The following is a 25,700-nucleotide window of genomic DNA, read 5'->3' as shown; positions in this document are numbered from 1 at the left end:
ACAGCATTTTTTTTTTGTCAAACCTACGCATTTGCTTAAAATATGTGGTGTCCAAGAGGAAATCCCCGTATTTTCTCATCTCATCTAATCTAGGCTGATCTCGCTACAATTATAAACGGTATTGTTGTGTATCAGGCGTTGCCCTGCAGTTTCCACCGCCTCCCTAGTTGGTATGCATCCAAACAAGTTTTGGACACACACTTTTCTTTTTTTAAGTTAAGCTCAGTACCACTGACACACAATACATTTCATGTTAGATATTGTATTAAAGACTGCAGACATTGAGGTAATGTTCCAGTACAGGACTTGGATGCAGCAGGAGGGCCTCAAAATAGATTAATCTGACCATGCTTATATTTGATTATCTCTAGAGCATATTGCGGAAATAACCACCAAAAGAGCAAAAAATTATATGAGACACGATTTTATATCGGAGCAGTTGTGGAAAAACTTTTTGCTGTGTAGGGGGAGACCCACGGAACTGAGAGCCAATCAGATCGCTCAAAATGTTTGACAGGCTTGAATTCCGACCAATGGAATCGCCGTAAACTTGCTGTTGGGGAAGGAGGGGGGGGAGGCGGGACCTGAGACATCCTACGTCATCAACTCACGGCGCTTTTTGTTCTTTGGCGACAGAGAGACGGAGAAAAATGACTTTTAATCGGTAACGAAAGGTCCGGCTTCAGCGACGGCAGCCCCGTTTTTCTTGGTTCCGTTCGATCGGCCGGGACCAAACGTGGAGTCAAACCGATGTCGCCCGGCGAAAAGTTGCGCATTTGCGGTGCGAGGACAGCTCGGCGGTGAGCTAGCGTTAGCCTCTCCGGGACGGAGCGGAAGGAGTTCGGGAAGAAATCCGACTGGGGATGCCTCACGCAAGTTGGAGAAAACTGTATCTTACAGTCCCGCCTTAAATCGCGACCTTTCCCCCCTCCTCTTCCTCCTCCTCCTCCAACCTCCCCTCTCTCTAAGGATTGAGTATGTTTTCACTTTACTGACATCGAGTCGCAGGGAAAGAAAAAGATAACAACAACAAAAAGTGACGGCGGTTTTGTAGCCGTTAACGTAGCAGTTAGCCACGTAGCTACGTAGCCTTCAGGAGGAGGAGGAGGAGGAGGAGGAGGGGGGAGACATTTAAAATGGCGGAGGGTTGGCCCGTTCCCTCGGCCCTCGTCTTCATGCTGCTCTGTCTGAATGCCCGGGCCCTGGACTCCTGTCCTGCTCCTTGCTCGTGTTTAAAAGGACCGGATGAGGTCCATATTCTGGACTGCAACAGGAAAAGGCTGTCGACGCCTCCGTCGGACCCCCCAGATGGGATAACCCAAGTGTAAGTACACAGCCAGTCAGATCCCGAAGTGTTGGAGCTAATCCGCTGCACTGATTTGTTGTTCAGCCGAGAGGTGCGCCGCAATATCACAACAAACCCACTTTAAATGTGTTTAAGGCACCTTCACCTTCAAAGTTTTTGTCCGGTTTCACCCGACTTCATTTCTCCGAAGAACTACGATCCCTTTTATTTAATCCTGAGATCATCTCATCCATCATTATTAGCACATTCAGGATATTTGACACTCAGTTGGCAGCATAGTGCAGCAAGTTCTACTTGTGTGAAAATTAAAATCACTTTTTTTTAACATTTGTCAAGGGGACTTGACTCATATACTTGGTTACATGGGGTTTTGTGGTTTGTAGTTGTTGACTTTTTGGGTTATTTAAGTTCTTTAATATATCTTGTATCTATTGAATTCTAATTAATGGACTATAATCAAGTCAAGTATCATGTTCTCGTGGTCTATTGTGTACATTGCTCTGAAATTGTTGTTGCAATGAAAGGATAATTTAGATCTATAATTTGACTGCATTGGATGCAAGTCTTCAACATTGTCAACATTAACGTTAATCCGTTTCGTTATTGGCACAGATTTGATAAGAACTTTCTGTTGAATTTCATTTTAGCACTCTGAATCACAATGAGCTGACTGTTGTTCCATTTCTTGGAGATGTTTCCTCTAACATCACATCACTGTCATTGTAAGTACCAAATGTTCTGGTATTTCTAACTTAAAAAAAACAAATGTCATCATTGTATCATCTACTGTGATTACTTTCAGTACATTAATTTAGACTTCAGGATCATTTCCCACATTGAACAGCTTCTTTCAAGCAATAGGTTTTAATGCCACGTTTACAAATGTACTGATATTAAAGCATTATAGTAGCATTGGGTTTTGTCCATCATGCCCAGCTGGATCGGATTGGTTTTGAGTATGCCATCAACATAGCCAGTGCTAGTAAGCAATGCCATGACTTAAGAATAATACCTGTTTTCTTTTATTGTTTTTTAGAGTCCACAATCGGATCTCAGAACTGCAGATGCATCAGCTGCATCCATACACTTCTTTGGAGGCACTGGATTTGACATCTAACTCAATCTCTGAGCTCAAAGTTGGATCCTTCCCTTCCATGCAGCTGAAATATCTGTAAACAAACATTGCTTATTTAAATCATTGTGATGTAGAAATCACCACAGTTTTTGTCTGCCAAGATGGCACAATAATGCACAAATATTTCTTTTAATTTGCTTTTAATAATATTAGATGTCCAGGATGTAATCCAATTTAACAAAGGCACTTCTGACAATAAATCAGCTCACAACTATTGCATGAGTAATGGTATGAGAAGGTGGAATGGTCTCCATGCTATACAGCAGCAAGAAGTCATAGCACTGATAACCTTTTAGTGTATCACAGAAGACATATTAAAGCAAAGCAGTACTGTACAGTACGTTCATGCTAGTTAATGCTAATCAAGTCGTAACACTCAAGACACCTTGTTTTGGGTAATTGGCTTTTGGTAAGGAAGCATATTACTGTAGATTAACTGTGTGGTGACTTTTCCTGTCCGAAGTTGGCTCTAATGTTTCTTTTCTTTTAACTCACAGGAATTTGAGTAATAACAAGATCAGTGTCCTCGAGCCTGGCTGCTTTGACAACATCTCCAGCTCCCTGCTGGTGCTGAAGCTGAACAGAAACAGATTAGTTGTGCTGCCATCCAAAGTTTTCAAACTTCCTCAACTTCAGTTTCTGTAAGTATCATATGCTGTGTTCAGAATGCAGAACAAAAACAAGAAATCAAGAAAAGCTGAGAACTCAGTGGTTAATTACTGGCAGTCAAATTTGTGCATTTTGAATTCTGTTGTGACAACTCTGGCTAAAGTTGCTGGCCAAATTTACAAATAATTTAAATATTCCAATGGCTTTTTTCTGTATTCTGAAATAAATATCCTCACTGTCATTGTAGTGAAATGAAGCGAAATAAGATCAAAATAGTGGACAGCCTAACATTCAAAGGAATGGACTCACTGAAATCCCTGAAGATGCAGAGGAATGGCATTAATAAGCTCATGGATGGAGCCTTTTTTGGACTCAATAACATTGAAGAATTGTGAGTATAGTTTTATTGACTCATTCAAAGGGCCATTCAACTGTGTGTTCATCAGCAAATGTGGAACAGTACATGGTAAAACCTTCTTAGCTACAGCTACTAAGACAAGGGGTAGCTAGCATTCAGTGGGGAAAATACAAATGCAGGGGGAAAAAGGCATAAATGTCCTGAATGTCGTTTTGTTTTTCCCATCTGTGTCTCAGAGAGCTAGAGCATAACAACCTAACGGAGGTCAGTAAAGGTTGGCTCTATGGCCTGCGCATGCTGCGTATTCTGCGGGTCAGCCAAAATGCTGTCGGCATCATCCGTCCAGACGCCTGGGAATTTTGCCAAAAACTAGAGGAACTGTGAGTGTGTTTGCTTCATAGCTGAAAATCCCTATGCAGCTAAGAGTCCCCACTTTCTTTCAACAGCCCAGGGCTCTGAAATTCATTCTGTGTGCTCAGAGGAATTACTTTTATCTTACTGCAGTAGATTGTTGCCATGGTTTGTCTGCTTTCAGTGAATGTGCTGTATACAGTTATGAGTTTGTCTAAATGTCTCGTCGTTCTTAAATATGCAGTAGCATTTACATATGGTACTGTTTGGAACTAATCTTTGTTGTTTGTTTGTTTGTTTGTCTCTCTCTCTCTCTCTCTCTCTCTTTTTGTGTAGAGACTTGTCCTTCAATCATTTGACTAGACTGGAAGAGACAGCTTTCGTAGGATTAGGCTTCCTAGAGAGCCTGAACCTGGGAGAGAACTCTATCAGCCATTTTGGAGAAGGGGTGTTCAGTGGCCTGGCAAGTCTGCGTACCCTGTAAGTGGTAGTCCTAATAGACGTCTGTCTAAAATATGTTACCCGTTTGAACTCAGTTCGGTGAAGCTGAGTATTGAAAACATAACAAAGTCCTGGCTTCCTCTTCTTGGTTCTGTGCATCCGATTGCAGGACACTGGCTACAGTAGGTCTTCTTGTTTCACTCGTGTTTAGTTTTAGTCCTGTCTTGAATATATTTCCTGAGTAATACTAAGTAGTTAGAGTAGAAACAGTAGAAACTACCAGTAATTTAAGCCTGCATCCTCTAATATAGCCTTTGTTATATTCTGACTCTGGCTAACAAGTAGTATAGCAGCCCTGTCTTTGTCTATAGGAGAAAGTATAATGCCCTTCCTTTGTTTCATTTTGAATATCATTTAAATATGGCACATTTTAAGTTATGGGAAGATATGTGTTGGAATATCTGGTAAAAAGCAACTGCTTTTACATATTCAATTCAGTTGGTTCAGAAAATCAGCTCTCCATGTTCTTGCGGGAGCGTTGTTTACTGTTTGAACTAAGCAGCACACATTCAGGCCGGAGTATCAGCCTAATTTCGGTAATATGTCTTCTCCATTATACATTTATGTGCAAGTTATGAAGTGTCGAGAAGCGAAAACGCCCAATTTGCTTTCACTTAAGCCTCTGGGCTGCATCAGGACAGGGGTCCTGGGAGCTTTCATTGGAGAGGGGAATTAGGGAGTGCCAAGGTTCTTTCATTGGTGAACAGGCATGAGGAAAGAGTAACAAAAGAGCTCATGGCCCATCGTGTAACACAAGGCCTCTGCCCCAGTGCCAAACAGCCAATTAATTTTCTACATCGAAATGGCAGGGGCAGCAAATTGTGACATGCTGTGGAAGTATGGTGTCTTAAACTGTTAGTCTACTAACTGAGAGTTACTGCCACTGACAGCCACAGGAGACATGATGCACAATCTCTGTGGTATTGCGGGAAAAGCTTTACATGGTCATGTCTATGTAGAGTGTGTTTAATAACTAATGCCTCCCTATTTTTCAGAGACATACGAAACAATGAAATCTCATGGGCCATTGAAGACTCCATTGGTATATTTGAAGGCATGAAGAAGCTGAACACACTGTAAGGACACACTGTTGTGCAGATAAATGGTTATGAAATGTGCATGTACAGAAATGGAGTGGGCACATTTTTGTGTTCTATGTCAGTCTTCTAGATGTTTCTTTGGATAGTACAGTATAGTTTGTATGGTGTGGTTGTACTTTTATAGTCAAATTATTCAAGTTATTCTAACTTCTGTTGAAAGGCTGGCCGCATGTCCTATTTTAGCCTTAACGATAAATGCTGACACACTGTTTCCAAGGAATAATTAAATGTCCCCGAGGGCTTCATATAAAATATTTTTATTTTCCAGAATCTTGCAGCGGAACAAAATCAAATCAATCACTAAGAAAGCGTTTGAGGGCCTCGAGGAGTTGGAGCACTTGTGAGTTAAACCCCCACACAATCCTTTTCTACTCACAACCTTACTTGTGTCTCAGTAGGATCCAACGTTATTGTTGAACAATTAAAGATAGCAGAAGGCCTTTATTACCCCTGTGCTCTTTCCGTACCTGTGAATTGGGATACCATTTTGAACAAATCATATTGTAAGTATGTCTCATCAATATTATTGTTCCCTCTGCAGGGACCTCAGCAAGAATGGCATCATGTCAATACACCCTGAGGCATTGTCCCATATGAAGCTCAAAGTTTTGTAAGTAGACATGAAATTAAACTTATAGAACTCAAGCCCATTTGGAAGACAGCCTCTCCATTTTGTTAATGCTGTTTCTTCATCTGATTTATCATTATTGCTTTCATGAAAAAGAAATGGTAATGATTTATATAATGGTTGTGTGCCACATTTATATAGCTATAGGAAGGAAATCTGGAGTGGAGTGAATTGTTGATATACTGTAGCTTTAATACTAAAATGTATAAGAGCATCACAAGCTGGCTTTTCTGGCTGTTAACCCCATGTGGATGAGTGATGTTTAAAAAAAATATGCACAACTGCTGACTCATTAGGTTGTTGTCTTAGCAAAACCTAACATGTATTTGCCCAGACAAGCAGAGGTTTCAGATTCAGCTCTTATTTTGCAGTAAGGTCCACTTTATGCAAATCATCCTCATCTGTTTCTCCTGCCTGTGAGGTTGTGGATATATTAACTCACTTGAGTTTTGAGGTTTTGATCAGCCTATCTTAGGAGTGTAATACAAGCAGTGCCTAATGAAATACACCAGTAGTCATATCCCATTGTTATTAATTATTCTGTTGATAATACAAGACAGCTATCTACTCTATAAATTTCCAAACAACTTAGGTCATTTCAACCTTAATTTTAAGGATGTAAATGGAAGTTTGCATCCTCAAAGGATAAATCAGGTTTCGCTTCCAGGAACACTCACAAACAAATCCCAGAGTTCTATTTAATTTGTCCAGTGGCTGTGCTCATCACATCCTTTCATCCCCCACACTAGTCTGGTTATTCCAAATCATTTTGCAATCACTCATCCCATGCTTCCTTCATTACCCCTCTGTCCACAGTGTGCTGAACACCAGCAGCTTGCTGTGTGACTGTCACATGCAGTGGCTGGGGCCTTGGCTGACTGACAGTCCGTTCCAGCAGTCTGTCTCTGCTGTATGTGCTCATCCTGTGAGTCTACTTGGTCGCAATGTCCTGGTCATCGGCCCAGAGGAGTTTGTTTGTGGTCAGTTCCTTTGTGTTTGTTAAGCCATTTTGAGATTGATTCAATTCAGGTGCTCATCAGTCAGCCCAAAGGGAAGGTTTGATGGTGTAAATCAGGAAGTTTTATATATATATATATATATATATAGTAGATTACTGCATAATATGTTGCAGAGCACACTTTGAACTAATATTTGAATTTTTACCCGATGAGTCTACTCTAAAAATGTAAACCTAAAATGTAAATCCCTGCTCCTCCACAGATGATTTCCCCAAGCCTTGCATCACAACTCACCCAGAGACGTCTGTGGCACTGCGGGGGAACAATGTGACTCTAAGCTGCGTTGCTTCAAGCAGCAGTAGTTCGCAAATGACCACAGCTTGGCGAAAAGATGGGGAGGTTCTGTACGATGCAGAGATGCAAACTTACACCAAGTACCAAGAGGGAGAGTTGATCTACACCACTATGCTTCACCTTCTCAATGTCAACTTTACTGATGAGGGCCGCTACCAGTGTGTGGTCTCCAATCACTTTGGTGCAAACTATTCCAATAGGGCCAAGCTTACTGTCAACGGTGAGCGTGTTTGCCCATTTTAAAAGAATGTTAACCCAGCATGTCAGTGGGAATTGTTGTTTTTTTTTTTTTTGTCTTGCTTCCTAGTCTTTCACTTCCTTGCAGGAGCTAGTATAGTCTAGTATACACTGAGTGCTGCTACGGTGCATTTGATCCAATAGAAGAGTTTCTTGAACACTACTTGTTTAGTAAGATTACTTAGTGGACATTGCAGTGACTGCAGACAAATTGAAAACCGCTGTACCCTAAAATTGATTTAAACTATTCTTGGATCCCAGTCTGACACAGCTTTGCCTCTACTTTTTTGTGCCATCCATGACTTTCTTTTGTTTATCTTTTAGAGCTGCCATCCTTTCTTAAGACTCCTATGGACCTGACAATCCGGACTGGGACTATGGCCAGGCTAGAGTGTGCTGCAGAAGGCCATCCATCACCGCAAATTGCCTGGCAGAAGGATGGCGGCACAGATTTTCCTGCTGCCCGAGAGCGAAGGATGCATGTAATGCCAGATGACGACATCTTCTTCATTGCTAATGTGAAGACTGAAGACATGGGGGTGTACAGCTGCACAGCACAAAATGCAGTTGGCACACTCTCTGCAAACGCTACTCTCACTGTCCTGGGTGAGTCAAGCATCCGATTAGCAGTTCATATGACTTGTTTTAGTGCTGAGTAATTCTATCTGAAACACTTTGCTGTCACTCTTCAAATAAAAGTATGCTATGTTTCCTTGACAGAAGACATAAAAGCAAAATGTCGTGCAAAAGCAATTGAGAACCCTCAACACACAGGAGTATAGTTGACATAACAATTTTCATTTCATTTCTATGCACCTGAGATCACTTTAACAGTGACAGGGCCAACAGGGAAGTTGTAAATTGGGGTTTACACACTAGTATTAAAATATTTTGTCATTCTTAAAATAAATAAATAAATAAATAATCATAAAATAAACCTTTCACACATCTTATCAGTTTGCCACCGATTTGAGGAAGAGATAATCCTCCTCAAATCAAAAATCAATGAATTCTCTTCTCCTCCAGAAACTCCATCCTTTATGCGACCACTAGAAGACAGAACAGTGGCCCGTGGTGAAACTGCTGTACTTCAGTGCATAGCTGGAGGCAGCCCAGCTCCCCGTCTCAACTGGACCAAAGATGATGGACCTCTGGTACTCACGGAGCGCCACTTTTTTGCCGCTGCTAACCAGCTCCTTATTATAGTGGATGCTGGTCCTTCTGATGCTGGGAAATACACGTGCATCATGTCTAATACTCTGGGAACAGAGCGTGGACACATTTACCTCAGTGTCTCACCGTCACCAAACTGCGATACTAGTGCGGGGTACGACCAGGATAGCTGGACCACAGTGGGCATTGTGGTGATTGTGGTGGTGTGCTGTGTGGTTGGAACCTCGCTGGTCTGGGTCATTGTCATCTATCACATGCGCAGGAAGAGTGAGGACTACAGTATCACAAACACAGGTTAGCAATTTACAAAAAAGCTTTCTTCTCAAAGAGGTGCCCAAAGGACATGGTTTCATGGAGACCATGAAATGCATCTGTGGGGGCAGCACTTTGTTGTGAGAATACAACATTCCACAGAACTCAGTCCCGTGTAACAAAATATGTCTGTCTGTTCCAGATGAGATGAATTTGCCAGCAGACATCCCCAGCTACTTGTCCTCTCAGGGTACTCTGTCGGAGCCTCAGGAAGGATACAGTAACTCTGAGGCCGGCAGCCACCAGCAGCTCATGCCACCTCTCTCCAACGGCTACGTCCATAAGGGGAACAATGGTTTGTTTTAGTATCTGGCATGTTTGATTCCTCGTAATCAGACTATTTACATCTTGATCTGGATGTGACACATTTTGCTTTTCATGGATGGAATAAATGGACAGGACTCTTCAATCACCTATGAGCTGCACACATGTTCCTGTAATGTTCATATGAAGAGTCACACTTTACCTTTTTATTGTTGTGTATATATTAATAATAATGCACAATTTGGATACAAGACATTGGAGTAGTCCATTATTTAAGTAATAGGTAAAGGTAAAAACATGGTTTTGCCTTCCATATGACTCAGTTTTGACAGTTATGTTATAATTATGGTTTAACAATATAAACACATCTGCTAATTATAGCTGATGAGTTTTCATGGTTCAAAGGTTATGGACACCTTCCTGCTCAATGGGCTGTTGTATCTGCTTTAGTGTTGGCGATCTGACCGCTGCTGCCATGAGACCCTGACTAATAATATTTCTATTCCAGGTGTGTGTTATGGTGACTCGAACAGTGAGGTGGAAACAGAGGGGAATGGCATGCTGCACTGCAGGGTCGGCTCTCTGTTTGCTGGCCGCAGCAGCTTTCAGCCTGGGGAGCCCTGCGAGGGACTAGCTGGAGTACCGACAGGTTAGTGTAATCTACACACGAGAAGTCGTGTGGTTTGTATTTATTTTTGAAAGGCTACACATTTGTAGTGTCCACCCATTTTTTTTTTTTTTTTCGTGACATTGTGATATCTTTGCCTTTCATTCAGAGTATATGTGTACATTTGGTGATCAGGGTCTTAGTATCTTGACAGCAAAACCAACATTGATGCATTTGACCCTGGATGTGTAACATGCACAGTAACACATCTGTCTGTAATGATGATGATAACTCTCACTTAACAGCTCAAATTACTTCACAAGGCAGCAAGAGGATACAAATGGAAAGCTACTCTGTTCAACAGCCCTGAGCATTAATCAAAACATTATTATATACCCCGACTTCTTCTGTTATATTTATTATGTATATTTTTTCATATAGTGTGCTGCCCTTGTGTAAAATCTGGAAACAAATGAATACACTTTGCAATTGTTAACAGATATATATGGATTTGTTGAGTTGTTGTGAGAATAGTCATTACAAAGGAATAGATTGCCCTGAGTCTACGTGACAGGCTTTTTCTCAGTCACTCAGAAAATGTCGCACTGACTGAATCTTTAAATGGAGCCTTGATGACAATCAACATCTTCCGCTACCAGGTGGTGCAGGTCAGCTGGTCATCTGCTCTGACTGCTACGACAATGCCAACATATACTCTCGCACACGGGAGTACTGCCCCTATGCCTATCTGGGGGAGGACGACCCGCTGGACAAAACTCTACCGGGCCTGAAGGAAAGTTTTAGTGAGCATGCCCAGCCTAAGGACACAACACTGGAGAGCCTCATTAGTAACCAGGACTCCTCCGTCTTTCTCACCTCACATGACAAAAGGTTGAGCAGCCACACTCCCCCGGAGCACTACACTAACGGTGAGAAACTGAAAGCTCCTATTTTCTCTATTTTAGAGAAATGGTGACATCACCTGTTGTCTGGGTGCAAACTGTCATGGACTATTTGCTGCCTGCTGAGGTCTTTTAGGTGAAATGTTGAAATTTTTTAGGAATCAGCTGATGGAAGGTAAAGTATAGCCCTCTAAATATTGCTTCTGTTGCCATCTTTGTAGATTCCCCTAGCAGGTCATTCTGGGGAGAACGAGAAGACCCATCCTCAAGACCCCAACCAGGAGTGTCCCAGCATCCAGGGACTGTTCACAGGACACCCTCTGTGATCTCCACTGCAGAGGGAGCCCCAGAAGGAGCCCAGGAACAGAGCAAAGCAGAGGTGGACTACTTCCCCAGTCACTGCACACAGCACCACAGAAGTGCCTCTAATAGAACTAACCCTCAGGAGCATTCTGCTCCCACATAGGTCCTTACAGTTCGCCCACGTTCTGCCTCTGACTTCTCATTGCTGCACCCCACCCCCCCCACCCCTCCTCACCCACTACCTCCAAAGAGACTACTCACATTCTGCCAAAGATGCTCTCTTGTATGTTTACATTCCCCTTTCACTCAAGAGGGCATACTGACGTTTTCCACTGTGGAAAGACTGCTGTGTCGGGCTTGAGAAATGGACCTGTGATGAAAGTGACCTCCTCCCTGACACCTCCGCCACTGCAGGATCCCCCTCTCCCATGTCCTCCACCACTCTTCTTTTTTCTCTTTATTGAGAAAGCTATGAATGTATGTGTTTAAGAGCCATGCTGGATGGGATTGACCCTGCTGCTGTGGGGCTGAAATTGCATGCCAATGCACTAGACATTGGCAGTTTGATCATTCCTGGTACTGACACAAGTTTGAACAGCTGACATGACTTTGCTAGAAATTATAAACCTCTTCCCAACTGGGGAAAGTGGTTTAAATGGGGTACAATTATAGTTCCCTGACCAGCAGACTGTGGTGGTTTCTATAGGTAAGAACCCTAAAAGCTTATGTCCTACATTCCCACAGCTATTCTGACTGACTCTAAGTGCCCCTCTCCAATATCCAGTTATGCAAATTCCAGAGACAGTGACACCGAAATGTGGTGTATATTATAAATATATACGAATATATCCTATATCCAATTTATCTGACCTTGTTTTTTGTCCTATGTAATTGTTAATTCCTTCACTTTATATCTTTGTAATGATGAGCAGTTTGGGGAGAAAACACTCAGTTTTTTTTTTTTTTTTTTTTTTGCACATGTGACAATCATAGTTTTGCTGACTTTTCTGATGGTCATCTGCTAGATGGCCTGTGTAACAAGCATTCCCAGTAACCTCAATTAGATGACATTAAGGTTTATATTTTACAGTATGCACTGATTTATTTTTTCCCTTATGTCTTACAGGCACTTAATTTAATGGTGGTACACTTTATTATGCATTACGCATGCTGTTTTACATGGTGAGGAGTTAACATCAGTTTTTTGTTTCGAAAGGTTCATGATCCTTCCATAGAAATTCATTAAGCCTAGGTTTTCACTTAGGACTGTGAAAAATGAGAATGTATTGTGTTATTTTATGTATGTCTGTTTGGTTGTATGTATGTGTACATAAGGCTAGTTATCTATTAAATGCCATGTCCTAGTTTATTTGCAGAAAGGTGTGTGACAGAAGCTGCTGCTTCTGTCACTTTTTAAACACTAATGTCATTTATTTTTTATCCTTTATTGTGCCAGTGCTGTCCAGACAATATTTTATGTCAGTTCAAGTAAGAATTTAACACTTTATTCGTAAATGGTTATTTTCCTCAAAACTCAATGATAGTTATCAGACAGCAAACTGTATTTTTTTTCCAAATGTCAGCGATTATAATGCCTTTGATTTGAAAATGAAAATGCCTCTCCTTCAAAGGAATGTGAGCTTGTTTCATCAAGTTTGGTCTCTAGTTGTCCTTAAATTCTTCTTCATTACACTTCAGAGAAGATTAGATATGATAGATCGAGTTTGGATATATATTTAAAAATAAGGTGGCCGTAAGGAACAATTAGCTAAAACTAAATCAATTAAATACAACAATTGTGCAGTGAATACACTGCACAATTGTTGGACGTCTTAGAAAGGTTGAATCAACTTAATGTCCATTTTAGATGATGTGATTTTTGGCACTGTTGCGCTGTATTGCGTGACACAGGCTGTCTCCCACTTAGATCAGTGAGAGTAAGCAAAATGAAATGCATCTTCATCATGCTTGTTTTTTGGCTATGACCATTTCCATTATGTTGCTGATCATTACTGCAGCGTTCCGCTTTTATATTTTCAACAAAGGAAAGGTTTGCCATGTTCCCTTTGTCTGCCTCTTGTAGTGGTACACCATGGGTGCAGAATTCAGAAACTAATAATCAGAAATGCTGAAGGGTTCATTCACGGTGCGAACGTGCTGGTGTAGCTTGAATGCTACATTTCCATCGTTATCTGATAAAATGCAACCGGGCCGGCACGGTTATTGTTAGTCTTGTCTAGTCACTCTTTCAATTCTGACACATTTTTATCTTGTCTGTCAGGTTTACATTTTTATCACCAAATGAGCACATCCCAAGCCTATTCCTCATAATGTGGTTTTAGCTAGAAATATTATTTTCATGTTTTGCCAACTTGACTTACCGCCATCTTTGTTGTTGTTATTTTTGCTCTTTTTTTTCCCCCCCCTACACATTCCTAGCTATAAGCAGACTATTTTGGTTCTGATTTTTATTTTCTCAGGTTGCTAAAGGTCAATTTTATGCCCCTTTGGTGTGATGGAGAATTCAAAATGAAACCCTGCAGTGATAAACTGTCCTAATGGAGCTCCATCTCTGGGGGGCAAACATCAATAATTTCAATATTTGCTGCCAACATAGCGTAACTTATCGTGCATTTGTATCCTTTTATTCTCTGAAAGTCCTTTATAACTTTATACCAAAGTTAAGCAGTAACTGCTCTGGCAATATCCAATGCTGCTTTTTTTCATATTGTCGGAAGTTTTTTTGTTTTGTTTTGTTTTGTTTTTTTTTTTTGCATTTTTATTTCAGTAGGTTGTTTTTTGTTTTATATTTTTTGGACCTTGTTTACTTGTACATTCTGTAAAGCATGTCTAAAGAGCCTTTTTGTTACGTAGCCATTATTCAAACATTAAACATGAATTCTGATATATGGGTTTCAATCTCGATTGTCCACAGTAGAGATAAAGTTTTTCTGCTCAATTTAAAATAGTTAATCTTCTGTCAACTGAAATCAGTTTGTTGGGTCTTTACAGATAGAAGGAGCACTTAAAGAAAAACGAGAACATGTACTCTCCAGGATTAGATTTAGGTTTTAACCACGACGTGAATTCTGGGCACGGAATAGAATGATTTTAAAGGCCAAACCATCTGTAATCTGGATTTAGTCACGTCAGTCCAACACACACACAAAAAAAAAGAGCCTAATTTTGGCCTTAAAAAGCTATTTTGTCCCTCATCAGTCTAGATGTTCAGAAAAAAGAGCTCATCCAGCAGCGTCCCAGGAAATGTGATGCCTGTTTAGAAAGCGGCAGTTTGTTTGGATCAACTCTGCTCTCCCCATCAAAGACCTGATGGCATTGTTAATCATTCTCCACAAACCGATGAATTATTCAGCACGGCCTCCAAGGTGGCAGCTCAGTATTTAAGCACAGTCTTCCAATGCATCCAAACCGCAGAAGGTAGACTTTCAGTTTCCAGTTGTGAAGTCGCTCATCCGCCTGGTGTTGACAAATGACTGTCAAGTGATTCGATGTGCATAATTTGTCCAAACTTTGAGAAAGATGGGCTCTGCATTATTTATAACAGGCTGTGAGCACAACAAACCATCCTGGCAGATAGCGACATTTACATACTGTAATTAACTTCCGATGGTTGCACTTTAAAAAACAAACAAACAAACAAACAAAAAAAAATCCACTTCTCTATCATTCTATCTCTATCGTTTTACTGAGCAAATGATGTATTTATTTTAAACCAAACCGCCTGTTATAACTCACACACTGCCGTACCTGTGCACATATGCTGTGTAAATGAATCATGCTCCTTTCGCCTCCAGTCATCACCACACCTGCATTCAGGTGCGCGTCGGGCCCAGCTGCATTTTCCTGTGCGAGCGATTTGTGAAAGCAAAGCTTCGGGTGATAATCAAGGAGTCACTCTGTCTGACAGAGCAGGCATGGGTGGATGCTGCAGGATGCCGTAAAGCAGCAGGGGTGATGTTCACTGTAAGGTAAGCAAAGACCCCGGAGGAGGGGGGGGGGGGGGCGTAAATTGGATGAGGTGCCCTGCTGATGTCAGTAGGTGGCGCTGTGGAGATATCAATTAAAACCCACCCGGAATTTCCTCCCCAGGAACACTTACCTCACTGTACAAATTGAGTCTTAATTAGGTGTAATTTGTTTTGCACGCCTCATATTGTGATTACACGCTCCGTGTGTTTGAATAAGTGTTATATGTTACGCCTGTTCCACCTCACATGGCAGATTAATGTTGTTTGTTTGTTTGTTTGTTTTGAACTATTATCAACCAAACAAAAATAGCTTTTTAGACAGAAAATGAAACGAGAATAAGTTACAGTGAACATGACTGGACTGATTTGTTGTTGTTGTTTTTTTTTTTTTTTTTTATTTTATTTGGATGTTCTCTTCTAGTACCGCAGCGCACCGGAGGATGGAGCCCTCATGGGCAGAAAAGCCGCCGCCGCCGCCGCCGCCGCTGTTTGTGCCGCCGAGCGTTAAAAAAAAAAAAAAAAGGGGGCGTTCCGGAGCGTCGGCATCGTAGCCTCAGTCGGCGGTGCCAGGTGTGCTCGAACCCTCCCAGGCGTCCCTCCGATCGGCCACCACGGGCCGGATCTCCGACGCACAAACGTGGCTCCCGGTGAGCGCTGCCGCCCGCCCTCAGCCTGCCGCCCACAGGTACGAGGGATTTCTGGCTGACGCACCTCGTTTCTGCCAGCAGACGGTCCACACGTCCAGCACCGAGCGGGCGAAGCGCCGTGTTTACATCCGCGTCTCTGACTACCTGGCGTCGGTGTGTGTGTGTGTGTGTGTGTGTGTGGGGGGGGAGAGAGAGAGAGAGAGAGAGAGAGAGAGAGACGCGGCTCCGGAGTGGAAGTGGGAAAGCGTAAAACCTTGATTGTGTCCCGTCTTTCTTTTTCTTTTATTAAAATTTTCTTTCTCCTTATAAAAACCGCCTCGTCGCCGGTTTTTACGCGCAGGGAGCGCTTTGGATGTCACTGCAGCCGGCGTGTGGGGGGGGGAGAGAAGGCTGAGCGCGCAGCGGGAGCGTCCACCCGGGGCGGAGGGGATGACCGACCTCGGCGGCTCGTTCACGGGTGAGAAGCTGCCTCAGGAAGATGAACCAGCCGGCAGGTCTGGAGCTCAACTCCGGAGGGTTTGTTAGGCCGCTCGTTTAAGCAGAAGCCGACCCGAGGCGACCCGAACTAGTTAGCTCGTTAGTTGTTTGAGGACGGAGCCACCATGTCCAGGACCCTGAAGAAGAAGAAACACTGGTCCAGTAAAGTGGTGGAGTGCGCCGTGTCCTGGGGGAGCCTGGGGGACTTTGGCTCCGTGGTGGAGGTCCTGGGGGGAGCGGAGCTGGGGCAGTTCCCCTACCTGGGCCAGATGAAGCTGGACGTGCTGGTGTGCCACGTCGGGAAGCTGCCCTACTACGGGGACGTGCTGCTGGAGGTGAACGGGACGCCGGTCAGTGGACTTACAAACCGAGACACCCTGGCTGTCATCCGCCACTTTCGGGAGCCGATCCGCCTGAAGACGGTCAAACCAGGTGAGTCTCCTGCTCTCTGCTGTGGTTACTGTTTCACCTGAGTGTGATGGTGTGTAGCATTTATTTATTTATTCATTTTAGATAGAGAAAATCTCATAATCACACACACACACACACCAACTGGTGCCAACACAAAACAGTCATCTTAGATAATTGATATGCTGGAGTTAACCATGACATCTATGGGTAAATGTATGGATACTCAAAGACCCCCCACACTCTCCTCACATGACGCTGAAACGCACACTTCAGATGAAGTTTGCCCGTGTTTATACACCGCCACATCCCCGCACACTTCCTGAAGGGCATCCCAGACTTCCACTGTAATCCTCCTACTGTCCCATAACATCTAATTGGCCAGTTCTCTTCCAGCTTTCCCTTTGGGAGATCAAGTTGTGATAATGGTAATGATGGCATGTAGCCCAGTTGGAGCCTTCCAGGCTAAGTGCACTTACATGCATAGAAATAAGGCCTAATTACATCCTCCATTATTCAGCCTCTGCCGCTCATTGGCCACAGCAGTGAGAGTGGTTAGCCGTGTTGTATCCCATGGTCTCATTCTTCCACGTCTGCTCCTCCAAGGAGCCGTGGCTGAAACTTCCGGACGCTGATAATGAGCTCTAATAGCTGTAATGGTATGGTGATGCTGCTGTCTGAGCTGGGCTGGTTCTGACCCGTGGGGCTTTAGTGGCACTATGTTGAACGTGATGTGTTCATGGGCATGAGAGATGTGGTTTCACTTATGTGATAGAGCTGGAATGTCGAAACAACAACTGAGGCTGGACGAGGTTACATCATCATCATCATCATGAGCAGCAGCGGCAGCTGAGACCCAGAACCTCAGGCCAGGATCCCTGCTGCATTTGTGCACTTATTGTGTGCATGTCTGTCCAAGCGTGCACACAATCGATGGGTTTTAGTACATTTTTAATCAATATGGGATTTTTCTTATTTATTTTTTTAATACATAAATGAAGAGAGATAAGAGGAAAAATGTCCGCCTTGCTTTATGGGCTCAGAACCTGTAAGTGTGCATGAACATGAAGGTGTGTGTGTGTGTGTGTGTGTGTTTCAAGGCTCTACACTCCCCAGAGCTCCTAACACCATGCTCTCTGCCCCACTAACCAAGGATGATTAATAAAGGCCAGGGAGAGCGAGGGTGAAGGAGAGACACCAAGAGACAGAGGGAGAGGGAGAGAGAGATACATGTGGCGAGGCATAAAGAGCGATTGGAGGTGGGGTGGCTCTGCCTTTAACTCCATGCTTGGCTCCTACGTGAGGCAGACTTTGCTCTTTAAAGCTCATGGGGATGTAATAAGTGGCAAAAATGGCAGAAAGTCCTCATCACCTAGTTGTTCTGTCAGCCTTGCCATGCCGTCCTTATGCTGTTTCAGTTATGTAAGGCTTCAACCAGCATGGATCAGCTCCTCAAAGTACTGCTTGCAAAAAAAAAAAAAAAAAAAAAGGCTTCACAAAGGCCCCCTGGCATCAGCATACAGATGGGGTTATTATATTGTGTGATTACGCATTGTGCGTGTGTGCATGCCTGTGATGTGTGTATACATTCCTGTGTGGTAACCTCATGTTTAATTCACACCTCTTACATAATTGAGTTAGTGAGTGGATTTTCTCCACTCTGATGGAGGCAGTGGGCCTTGAGGATCAGCTGTTGCTAGGAAGCCCGGAAAAGCCGCCACGATGAAATGATGGCGGCCGGCTCTCTGGGTCTACCAGATGTTCCTCCACTGCTTCCAAGAGTTTGCTCTGCCCCACCAGCCTCGCCCAGCTGCTGGTGGGCTTCCCGTGTCACCGTTGACCGTTTGGGGTGGGGGGGGGGGGGGACCAGGAGGGAAGAGACGAAGATGCAAAGGTAGAAATGGGGATTCGAAGCAAAGATAAGAGAGACACAGGATGCAAGATGTAAGTCTCTGGGGAGGTTATTATCTATCTCAGCCATTGATCGAAAAGGATTGCGAGCTGAAGGAGTTGCACACAGCATTACACTTACTTTTCTGTGGCTGCACCATATACTCTCCAGGGGCTGCCACGAGGCTTCTCTCACATGCAAATACTTTGACATGAACAAATTCATACTAAGCTTACGACAACACTGAACAACGTACTGCGAGTTGGATGTGCCCATTTCAGTGGTGTCTTTGATTAAGATGGAAGATTCCTTTATGAGAAGCCCCGTGCTCAGCACAGGAATCCATTTCTGCTGGTACTCCCAGATAAGGATCGGAAAGGACGCTTGATGAAAAGCCTCATGAATGACATCCCAGAATTCCTTCTCCTGCACACTTATTTTCTGCCGTACCTTCCCTATATGCTTACAACCTCAGTCCTCGTGATTAGATTCCATCACAATCAGAGTAACCTGTAGCCTTTTATACACAGATGAATGGGCGGCAGTTCTGACATCAAATAATTTCACATTGCGGCACACACAGTTGGTGCTTCTAGTTTTTGTTTTTTGTTTTTTTTAATTTGTCTCTTAGATTAGAAATATTAGCTTCATGTGTGTATGAAAAACATGTGTTTAAGCACCCATTTTTTTTTTTTTTCAAGCCATCTGTGTCATGGAATTTTGAAACCAAAAATTAAAATTAAATGGTATGATAATTGAGTTAAACACCAATTGGTGTGCGTTTATCTTGGAAGATGATAGTCATTGACTTTCTATTGATCTTAATGGTTGATAACTGCCGGTGTGACAGTGAGAACATATTAAGTCTGCGGAACGGCAACTCATGTGTTTCTGTATGATCCTGAGTTTCAAAAGCTCATTTTGCTCTTGATTACCTTTTGAATTCTTCAAATTGCATTATTGACTTTGCAAACAGCACCGGCGGATTCTGCTGCTGATGATGACTTTTAGAGTTACCTGCTTCCTTTCATACATCAGCATATTTTCCATTACCTGCTGATCATGCCAATAGAGAAGAATACAGAGTGACATGAGCCCCTAAGCTCCTGTATCAAACGGCAATAGTGAGTGTGGGTTAATCACATTAATGCACCTCTCATATCAGGAAGTGCCTCTCAATGGAATCATCCTCTTGACAGGCGATGCTTTGTCACTGCAAAGAGATTTGCAGTCAGCTACAAAATAGAAAAAAAAAAAAATATGGGATTGAGAGTGAGAGTGGGAATTCAGCAGCCCTTAGAGCCTGGTCAAATAACTAGAGACATCTGTTCTCGCCTTAGCGATGTTTCTGACAATCTGCTGAATGAAGCAGCAGAGCCATCATGTTCATCACTCCCTTGGCACAGAAGTCATAAAAATGATTTAAAGCTGGACCAGTTCCTTCTTAGTGAGTTTAAGGTGATTATGAGTTTGTTTTTTTTTTTGTTCCAAACACAGATTCAATAAGTTGTCATATATGTATTGTTTCACTAAGATGTGTTTAGGCTTTGGTACTGATCCTGACGCTTAGCTACTTTTGCACGTCTTTGTGATTTTAATTGCAATGATGCTTAGTATGCATGTCACTCAATGATGCCTACAACTGCTTTGATATGCTTTCTAGGCCAGGCTCCCCATGGATTAAAAAAAAAAAAAAAAACATTCTTCCCATTTTGATGCCAACTGGCTCGATAAAGGCTGAATGAAGAAGTAGACATGCAGATAAAATGATTACTATGAACAAAATAAGCTCAGGCAAACGTGAAATCTCATTTGCCTCATTGATAATTTAACATCCAGGTAACATGAGATGAGAGAGGAAAGTTGCCAAACATCTAGACATGTCTATGAAATATAGTGCATCAGCTCGTCTGCTGCTGTATTTACAGAAACTTATCAGCTCTGATATGCAGCTGCGATGGAAGAGCTTAAAGGACCACACTAGTGTTATGCAAGTGTCAGCCCATTAACTGTGAGATTTGTGCGCTCTATATTACTGATACCATTTTGTGAAGCATGCCCATGTGTTCAAGATTGCCAATTATGGTTTTCCTGTCTTTCAGGTTGCCGGTGTTTTCAGTTCATTTCACTGCAATATAAAAACCACCCGGCAGAAACTTCCATTTAGGTTGCGAAAGCCATGTCTGTTTTTGTTTTGGAGAAACCTATCAATGTGCGGTTGTTTGAGATTCTCCACTCACAACTGCACTTCCACTCAATGATAATGAAACTTTGGCAACAATCATGGCAGGCTTGATGTTCACGCTGATGGTTGGGTTTTCACTCTGTTATGGTTGGCTACTCGGAAGGCACAAATTTAAAAATAATGCCAAATTTATTTGCAAGGAAGTCGAATAAAAAGGGCTTAACTATTGGCATGACAATTCCTACTGTTGGACAAAACATTTGCGACGTGAGGTCTCCCATATGTAGCATACAGTCTTCATTTAGTGGATGTGTTTGTCCAGTTGGCCCGGAGATGGATCTTGGCAGTTGCTGCAAGGTATGGCGGAATGCATTGGAGCAGTTTGGTTAATTGGAAAAAAATGTGATTTAAGTTTAAAAATGTGTACACATGTTTGTTTTAAGGAAGAAAAATAGAATTAAAAATAACCAGCTGGTTACCAAGTTTCAGCAGCGGACGCCTGAGTAAAACGTCGAGCGGGCCAGCAGCTGTTGAAATAGTGTAATAATACCAACAAAAACCAGATAAAGAGGTGTAGACTTTTGGGACATGAAAGCATATTGAAGTCAACCGCTTTAAAGCCTTGACCATACTGTGAGTGGGAGCTGATAATTTGATGGTCATAATCTTTTCCATGAGAAGTGCAGCAGAAAAACCCTCAATCGCACACCCCGGTGTTTTGTTAACATCGCCAGGCCACCAGCGTTTCCGCACTCATCAGCCAGTGTGGGTTTGTTGGCGCTGCACAGGGACACTTGACTAAGACTGTCAAACTGTTATTGCAAGACATTTGCCGCAGGGCCCAAGTGTGACAATTAGCAGGAGTGTCGTTCCATGGCTGAATGTTCTCAACCTTCTAACCTCACCTCATTAATGTCGTACTAACTTTCCCCGCTGTCTCTCACACTGCTGTCTTCCCTGCTCTCTGTGGAGCTTACAGATCAGATGTTCTGATCTGGATCATTCATTCACTCATTCATTCATCTTCTACCGTTTATCCGTTTCTGGGTCCCGGGAGGGGAGCTGGAGCCAATCCCAGCTCACGCTGGCTGAGGGCGGGGTACACCCTGGACAGGTCCGACACACAGAGACAGGCAGAGACAAACAACCACTCGCACTCAGACCTACAGACAATTTAGAGGCAGGGTGGGCGGAAACCGGAGTGCCCGGAGGAAACACACGGAGAGAACATGTAAACTCCGCACAGAAAGGCCCCAGGGCAGGGGATCGAACCCGCAGCCTTCTAGTTGTGGGACAACTGCGCTCTCTCACTTAAAATTAGAATCTATTTAATGAGTGATTATGATAAAGCTGTATGCAAGTCCATTTATTTCATTATTATTATTCCTATATGAAGTGGGAATTGAAAGGAACGGAGTATCAGAGCATGCAGTGGCTATCATTAGGCTGATTATAATACCTTTGGCTTCAGATGCTCTCATTGCTGAGTTGCCTGCAGTCTTGGGAGACATGTCTATTCTTTTTTCCTCTTATTTATTTATTTATTTGTTTTATTTGTTTGTAACCACTCAGGCTTTCAGTGAACTGCTGCTGTCTTACAACACACACATAGACAAACGGTACACTGTCAATTTTGACATATAATACAAATTGAAACTGAACTAAAATCCTGCCCAATTTTTGATAGTTTAAAAAAAACAACCACAACAAAACAAACCCACTTCTTCCCAGGAAATTTGGGAAACCAGATAGGGTGAAGAAAGTCATTAAATTTTGGAGGTTGTGAAGGGATTTCTGGTGTAACATGATTAGCAAAGGTGAAAGAATCAATTTAGATTAAAATTTCAGTGATGGGGATTTTTTTTTTTCTTTTCTGGTGAATTTTGCTGTGATGATGGAATTTTCAATCTCTAAGGACATAATAGTTTTTGCATCTCCACGTTGTTTTAAAATCTATTCAAGGTTAAAAGAAAATCTCAAAACCAGGTAAATGGGTGCCTTCAATAATGAGTTAGTGTCTCAAATTGGTTAATCAGACTTGTTCACAGCAAAATCTTATCAGGAGTCTCAGTGTTAATGACTTGTTTTCTTGCAGTGCAGTATTGAACCAGTTTTCCCATAATGGCCCTGCCAACATACCATAGCATCCTGACCTCACTCCTATTGTGCCTTGCAGTGTGTTTGTTGGGGTAGAAAAGTGGAGGGGGGGGGGGGTTGGTGGGGAAGCCAGGCGAAGGCATAATGTGACTACAAAACAAACGAGCGTAAAGTTGCTCTCGACCCAACGCCAAGTCCTCAATAATTCATCCATACGAGAGCCAGATACTCCAGTGGTGTGTGTATTTGTGTGTGCGTGCTGCACATGATTACTGCTGGTATCGGAGTAAAGCCGTGAGTTACAGTCAGAAAGCGCAGCACTACTCTGTCGCCAGCACTTCCATTATTACCACTTTAATAAAATAGGTGTTGCTCCTGCTGCACACTCAGCCAGCACCTGCAACAATCACATCAATGGACTGCTTGATGAGATGGTTTGAAGCCATGAGGCCGGAGACTGACAGGTGTTTTTCACAGTGATTGCCTTGTACATGTGAAGTGTAGGTGCAGCCTTGGGTGCTTTTATTGGCTTATAGTTATCCAGGCGTGTGTGGGAGGATTGGTAGCTGTGATTTCTTGGTTATTTCAGCACATTACATACGACCTTGATGACAAAAGATTGATTTTTTTTTTTTTTTTAACTGATCTCCAGTTATATGCACATTATATCTAAAACCACAACGGTTTGACACTGCTGGACTCTGCCAACAGCTGAACTGGGAGGAAATGCCTCATATCATTTATCCCAAGGTTAAAGAGTTAAAAGAGTTGAATGAAAAAGGATAAAAAAAAAACATTTTTGGAACCTCAATAACAGCAGAAAAAGGAGAAGTAGAATTATTATTATAAATCTTGATGTAGGATTGGCATCATAAATTTCCTTGCCTTTACGAGGGGGGGTATGGTCAGCACTCAGGCCATATTATAGAGATCAAATTCCCCAAGGAGCTGAGAGAGGTGGACACAGGTCATAGTGACAATATTTAATGAGCAGTGTGTGTGTGGGGGGGTCCACCCACCCAGTACAAGCAAGCCACATAATCTCTGCCACTAAAAACCGAAGCTTCGTGGAAAAAGCCCTTTATGTCAAAAGCAACTTCCAGTAAGCTCCGAAGCAAAGAAACATGATTTGGGTAGATAGGACATACTTTACATACTATGGAAATACAACTCAACTTGACTTCCCCAGTGGGGGCTGTTTTGGCATTTCAGCTGCTCTTTGTCTTCAGTCTCTGTTCCTATTAAAGATCACGCTGTTGTTCTAAATGCTTGTTAGTCCTCGTACTGCAGTAAAAACGCAGTCATTAGCTACGTTTTAGTTGCATATACGACTATAACTGTGGCGGCAAATTTGCAGTTGCGGTGGATTTCTTTTCTGACTGAATTGCTGAGGAGTGTTGGCTGTGGGAAGCAGTTATTTTTGCTTTGACCTGCATCCTATTTGCCCTCATTACCCACTGTTCTTCCTTCCAGCTTTGTGTGGAGAATTCAGCATCTATTTTTCTGTTCCAATCTGTCCATGAGATATCTGCTGAGATATTTTCTTCGACACAAAAACTTCATTCATCGCTCTTTTTCTTAATCAGTGGCATACGTGGAGTTGTGAACTCGTACAGGACCAATCTGTTGTTTGTTCTTTTATCTGGTGGGACCGACAGAAACCCCTAAATATGTAACTGCCAAACATTTGATGAGAAATATTTTAAAGATTTATATTTCACATAACTAAAGTGATATTTTGTGTTTTCTTTGTTTTGTTTTTTATCCCTGTTATCTTGCGACTCAGTGCATCAGCCGCATCCTGTAAATGTAAAAGTGGAAAGGGAAAGAAAACCTTAAGGGCTGGAGGTGCAGGATCTCCGTCATCCAGCTCGTAGTTCTCTGAGAAAGCTGGATCTCGGCCAGCTGGACATCAGCTCTCAGCTGATGCGGCCTCTTGGATGAAATGAAACATCTTCAAGAATCTATGACTAAGCCCAGTCGCCCTAGACTCGATGTTCTCAGAGTAAAGGGCTGGATGTGAGCAAGGAGCGGGCAATCTTTTGAGTGAGCATCGTCTCTGTCAGTGTCTGAGAGCAGATTGAAGGGGACGGCTGGTGAGGAGTCACTCTTCGGTCTAAGAGCTTTGTTTATTTTACCAGAGGCACGGCAGCCATACGGCGGCGGACTGACCTAGCACCCTCCTGAAGGACATTATCTTTATGCAACAATGGTTACTACACGCCGCAGTCCTCCCCCCCAACACGCACACACACACACACCCCTGCACAACCTCCCTTTCATCTGTATTCAATGATCGCACATTTGGTTTGCATGTCACTTCCCACTTTTCTATTATCCAGATGTGCATTATCCTCCAACTGGTGTTTATCACTGCAAGATAGGGGTCCGGGTCACCTCTAGACAGCTCACAGGTAATGGGCCCTGACATCTGAATTAGTCTGCTCTTTCAAAGGGTGATTAGCAAGCAGCTTAGGATTCTGTGGGGATGTTGATAGGCAGACATAAACAGGCAGGGGCGATGCGTCGCTGGGTTGCTGTCTCGGTGGTTCATGATGGGAGGCTTGCCAGTAATACGCCTCATCATGAAGCGGTCACGGTGTGGTTTCACAGATGACAGAAGGTGGGAGGAGTGGGCGACTGGGGCCAGCGCGATTATGTGTTTGCACCGGCGATTTAGCCGCTTGAGGTAGATCATTTTCATAGCTGATACAGCGAGGTGAGGAGCTAACCAAGCTGCTGCTCTCATCACAAACTTTATAAATGGTGCTACTTTTGAGTTTTTATACACAAATCCATCACATGTGTCTCTGCGTCTTGGCTGTGACCGGTCGGCCCAGCTGTTATGCTCTTCCCTTCCCCAGCTCTTTTCGTATTTCTTGGCTGTGTGAGTCACTGTGGGCTTGT

The 25,700-nt window shown here is 42.9% G+C and overlaps 2 protein-coding genes across 2 annotated transcripts in view; both read left to right on the top strand.

Annotated features, from left to right (window-relative positions):
- The first annotated feature begins 603 nt into the window (after positions 1-603).
- Positions 604-13,984, top strand: lrig2 (leucine-rich repeats and immunoglobulin-like domains 2). The gene is made up of 18 exons (XM_029502951.1): positions 604-1,324; positions 1,954-2,028; positions 2,343-2,477; positions 2,939-3,082; positions 3,298-3,441; positions 3,645-3,788; positions 4,096-4,239; positions 5,256-5,336; positions 5,629-5,700; positions 5,902-5,970; positions 6,805-6,968; positions 7,210-7,521; positions 7,863-8,144; positions 8,565-9,005; positions 9,166-9,318; positions 9,796-9,936; positions 10,554-10,823; positions 11,018-13,984. Exons 1-18 carry the CDS (start codon positions 1,137-1,139, stop codon positions 11,260-11,262), a joined length of 3,204 nt encoding a protein of 1,067 aa, XP_029358811.1. The 5' UTR covers positions 604-1,136; the 3' UTR covers positions 11,263-13,984.
- A 1,652-nt stretch (positions 13,985-15,636) lies between these two features.
- The window catches only part of magi3b (membrane associated guanylate kinase, WW and PDZ domain containing 3b), a 113,893-nt gene continuing 103,829 nt past the window's right edge, over positions 15,637-25,700 (top strand). The window contains exon 1 of the mRNA XM_029502889.1: positions 15,637-16,644. Within this exon, the coding sequence (XP_029358749.1) occupies positions 16,338-16,644 (307 nt within the window). The 5' untranslated portion in view covers positions 15,637-16,337. The remainder of the gene's footprint in view (positions 16,645-25,700) is intronic.

Source organism: Echeneis naucrates, chromosome 5, assembly GCF_900963305.1.
Source record: "Echeneis naucrates chromosome 5, fEcheNa1.1, whole genome shotgun sequence".
In the NCBI taxonomy this organism is placed as follows: domain Eukaryota; kingdom Metazoa; phylum Chordata; class Actinopteri; order Carangiformes; family Echeneidae; genus Echeneis; species Echeneis naucrates.
The sequence above is the reverse complement of the archived record's forward strand: the minus strand, read 5'-3'. Positions and strand labels throughout refer to the sequence as shown.

Excerpts from the sequence above, each read along its gene's own strand:
- lrig2 (XM_029502951.1), top strand. The coding sequence starts at position 1,137 with ATGGCGGAGGGTTGGCCCGTTCCCTCGGCCCTCGTCTTCATGCTGCTC. Across the intron at positions 4,240-5,255 it reads CTGGCAAGTCTGCGTACCCT|AGACATACGAAACAATGAAA; the intron begins GTAAGTGGTAGT and ends CCTATTTTTCAG. Across the intron at positions 6,969-7,209 it reads CCCAGAGGAGTTTGTTTGTG|ATGATTTCCCCAAGCCTTGC; the intron begins GTCAGTTCCTTT and ends GCTCCTCCACAG.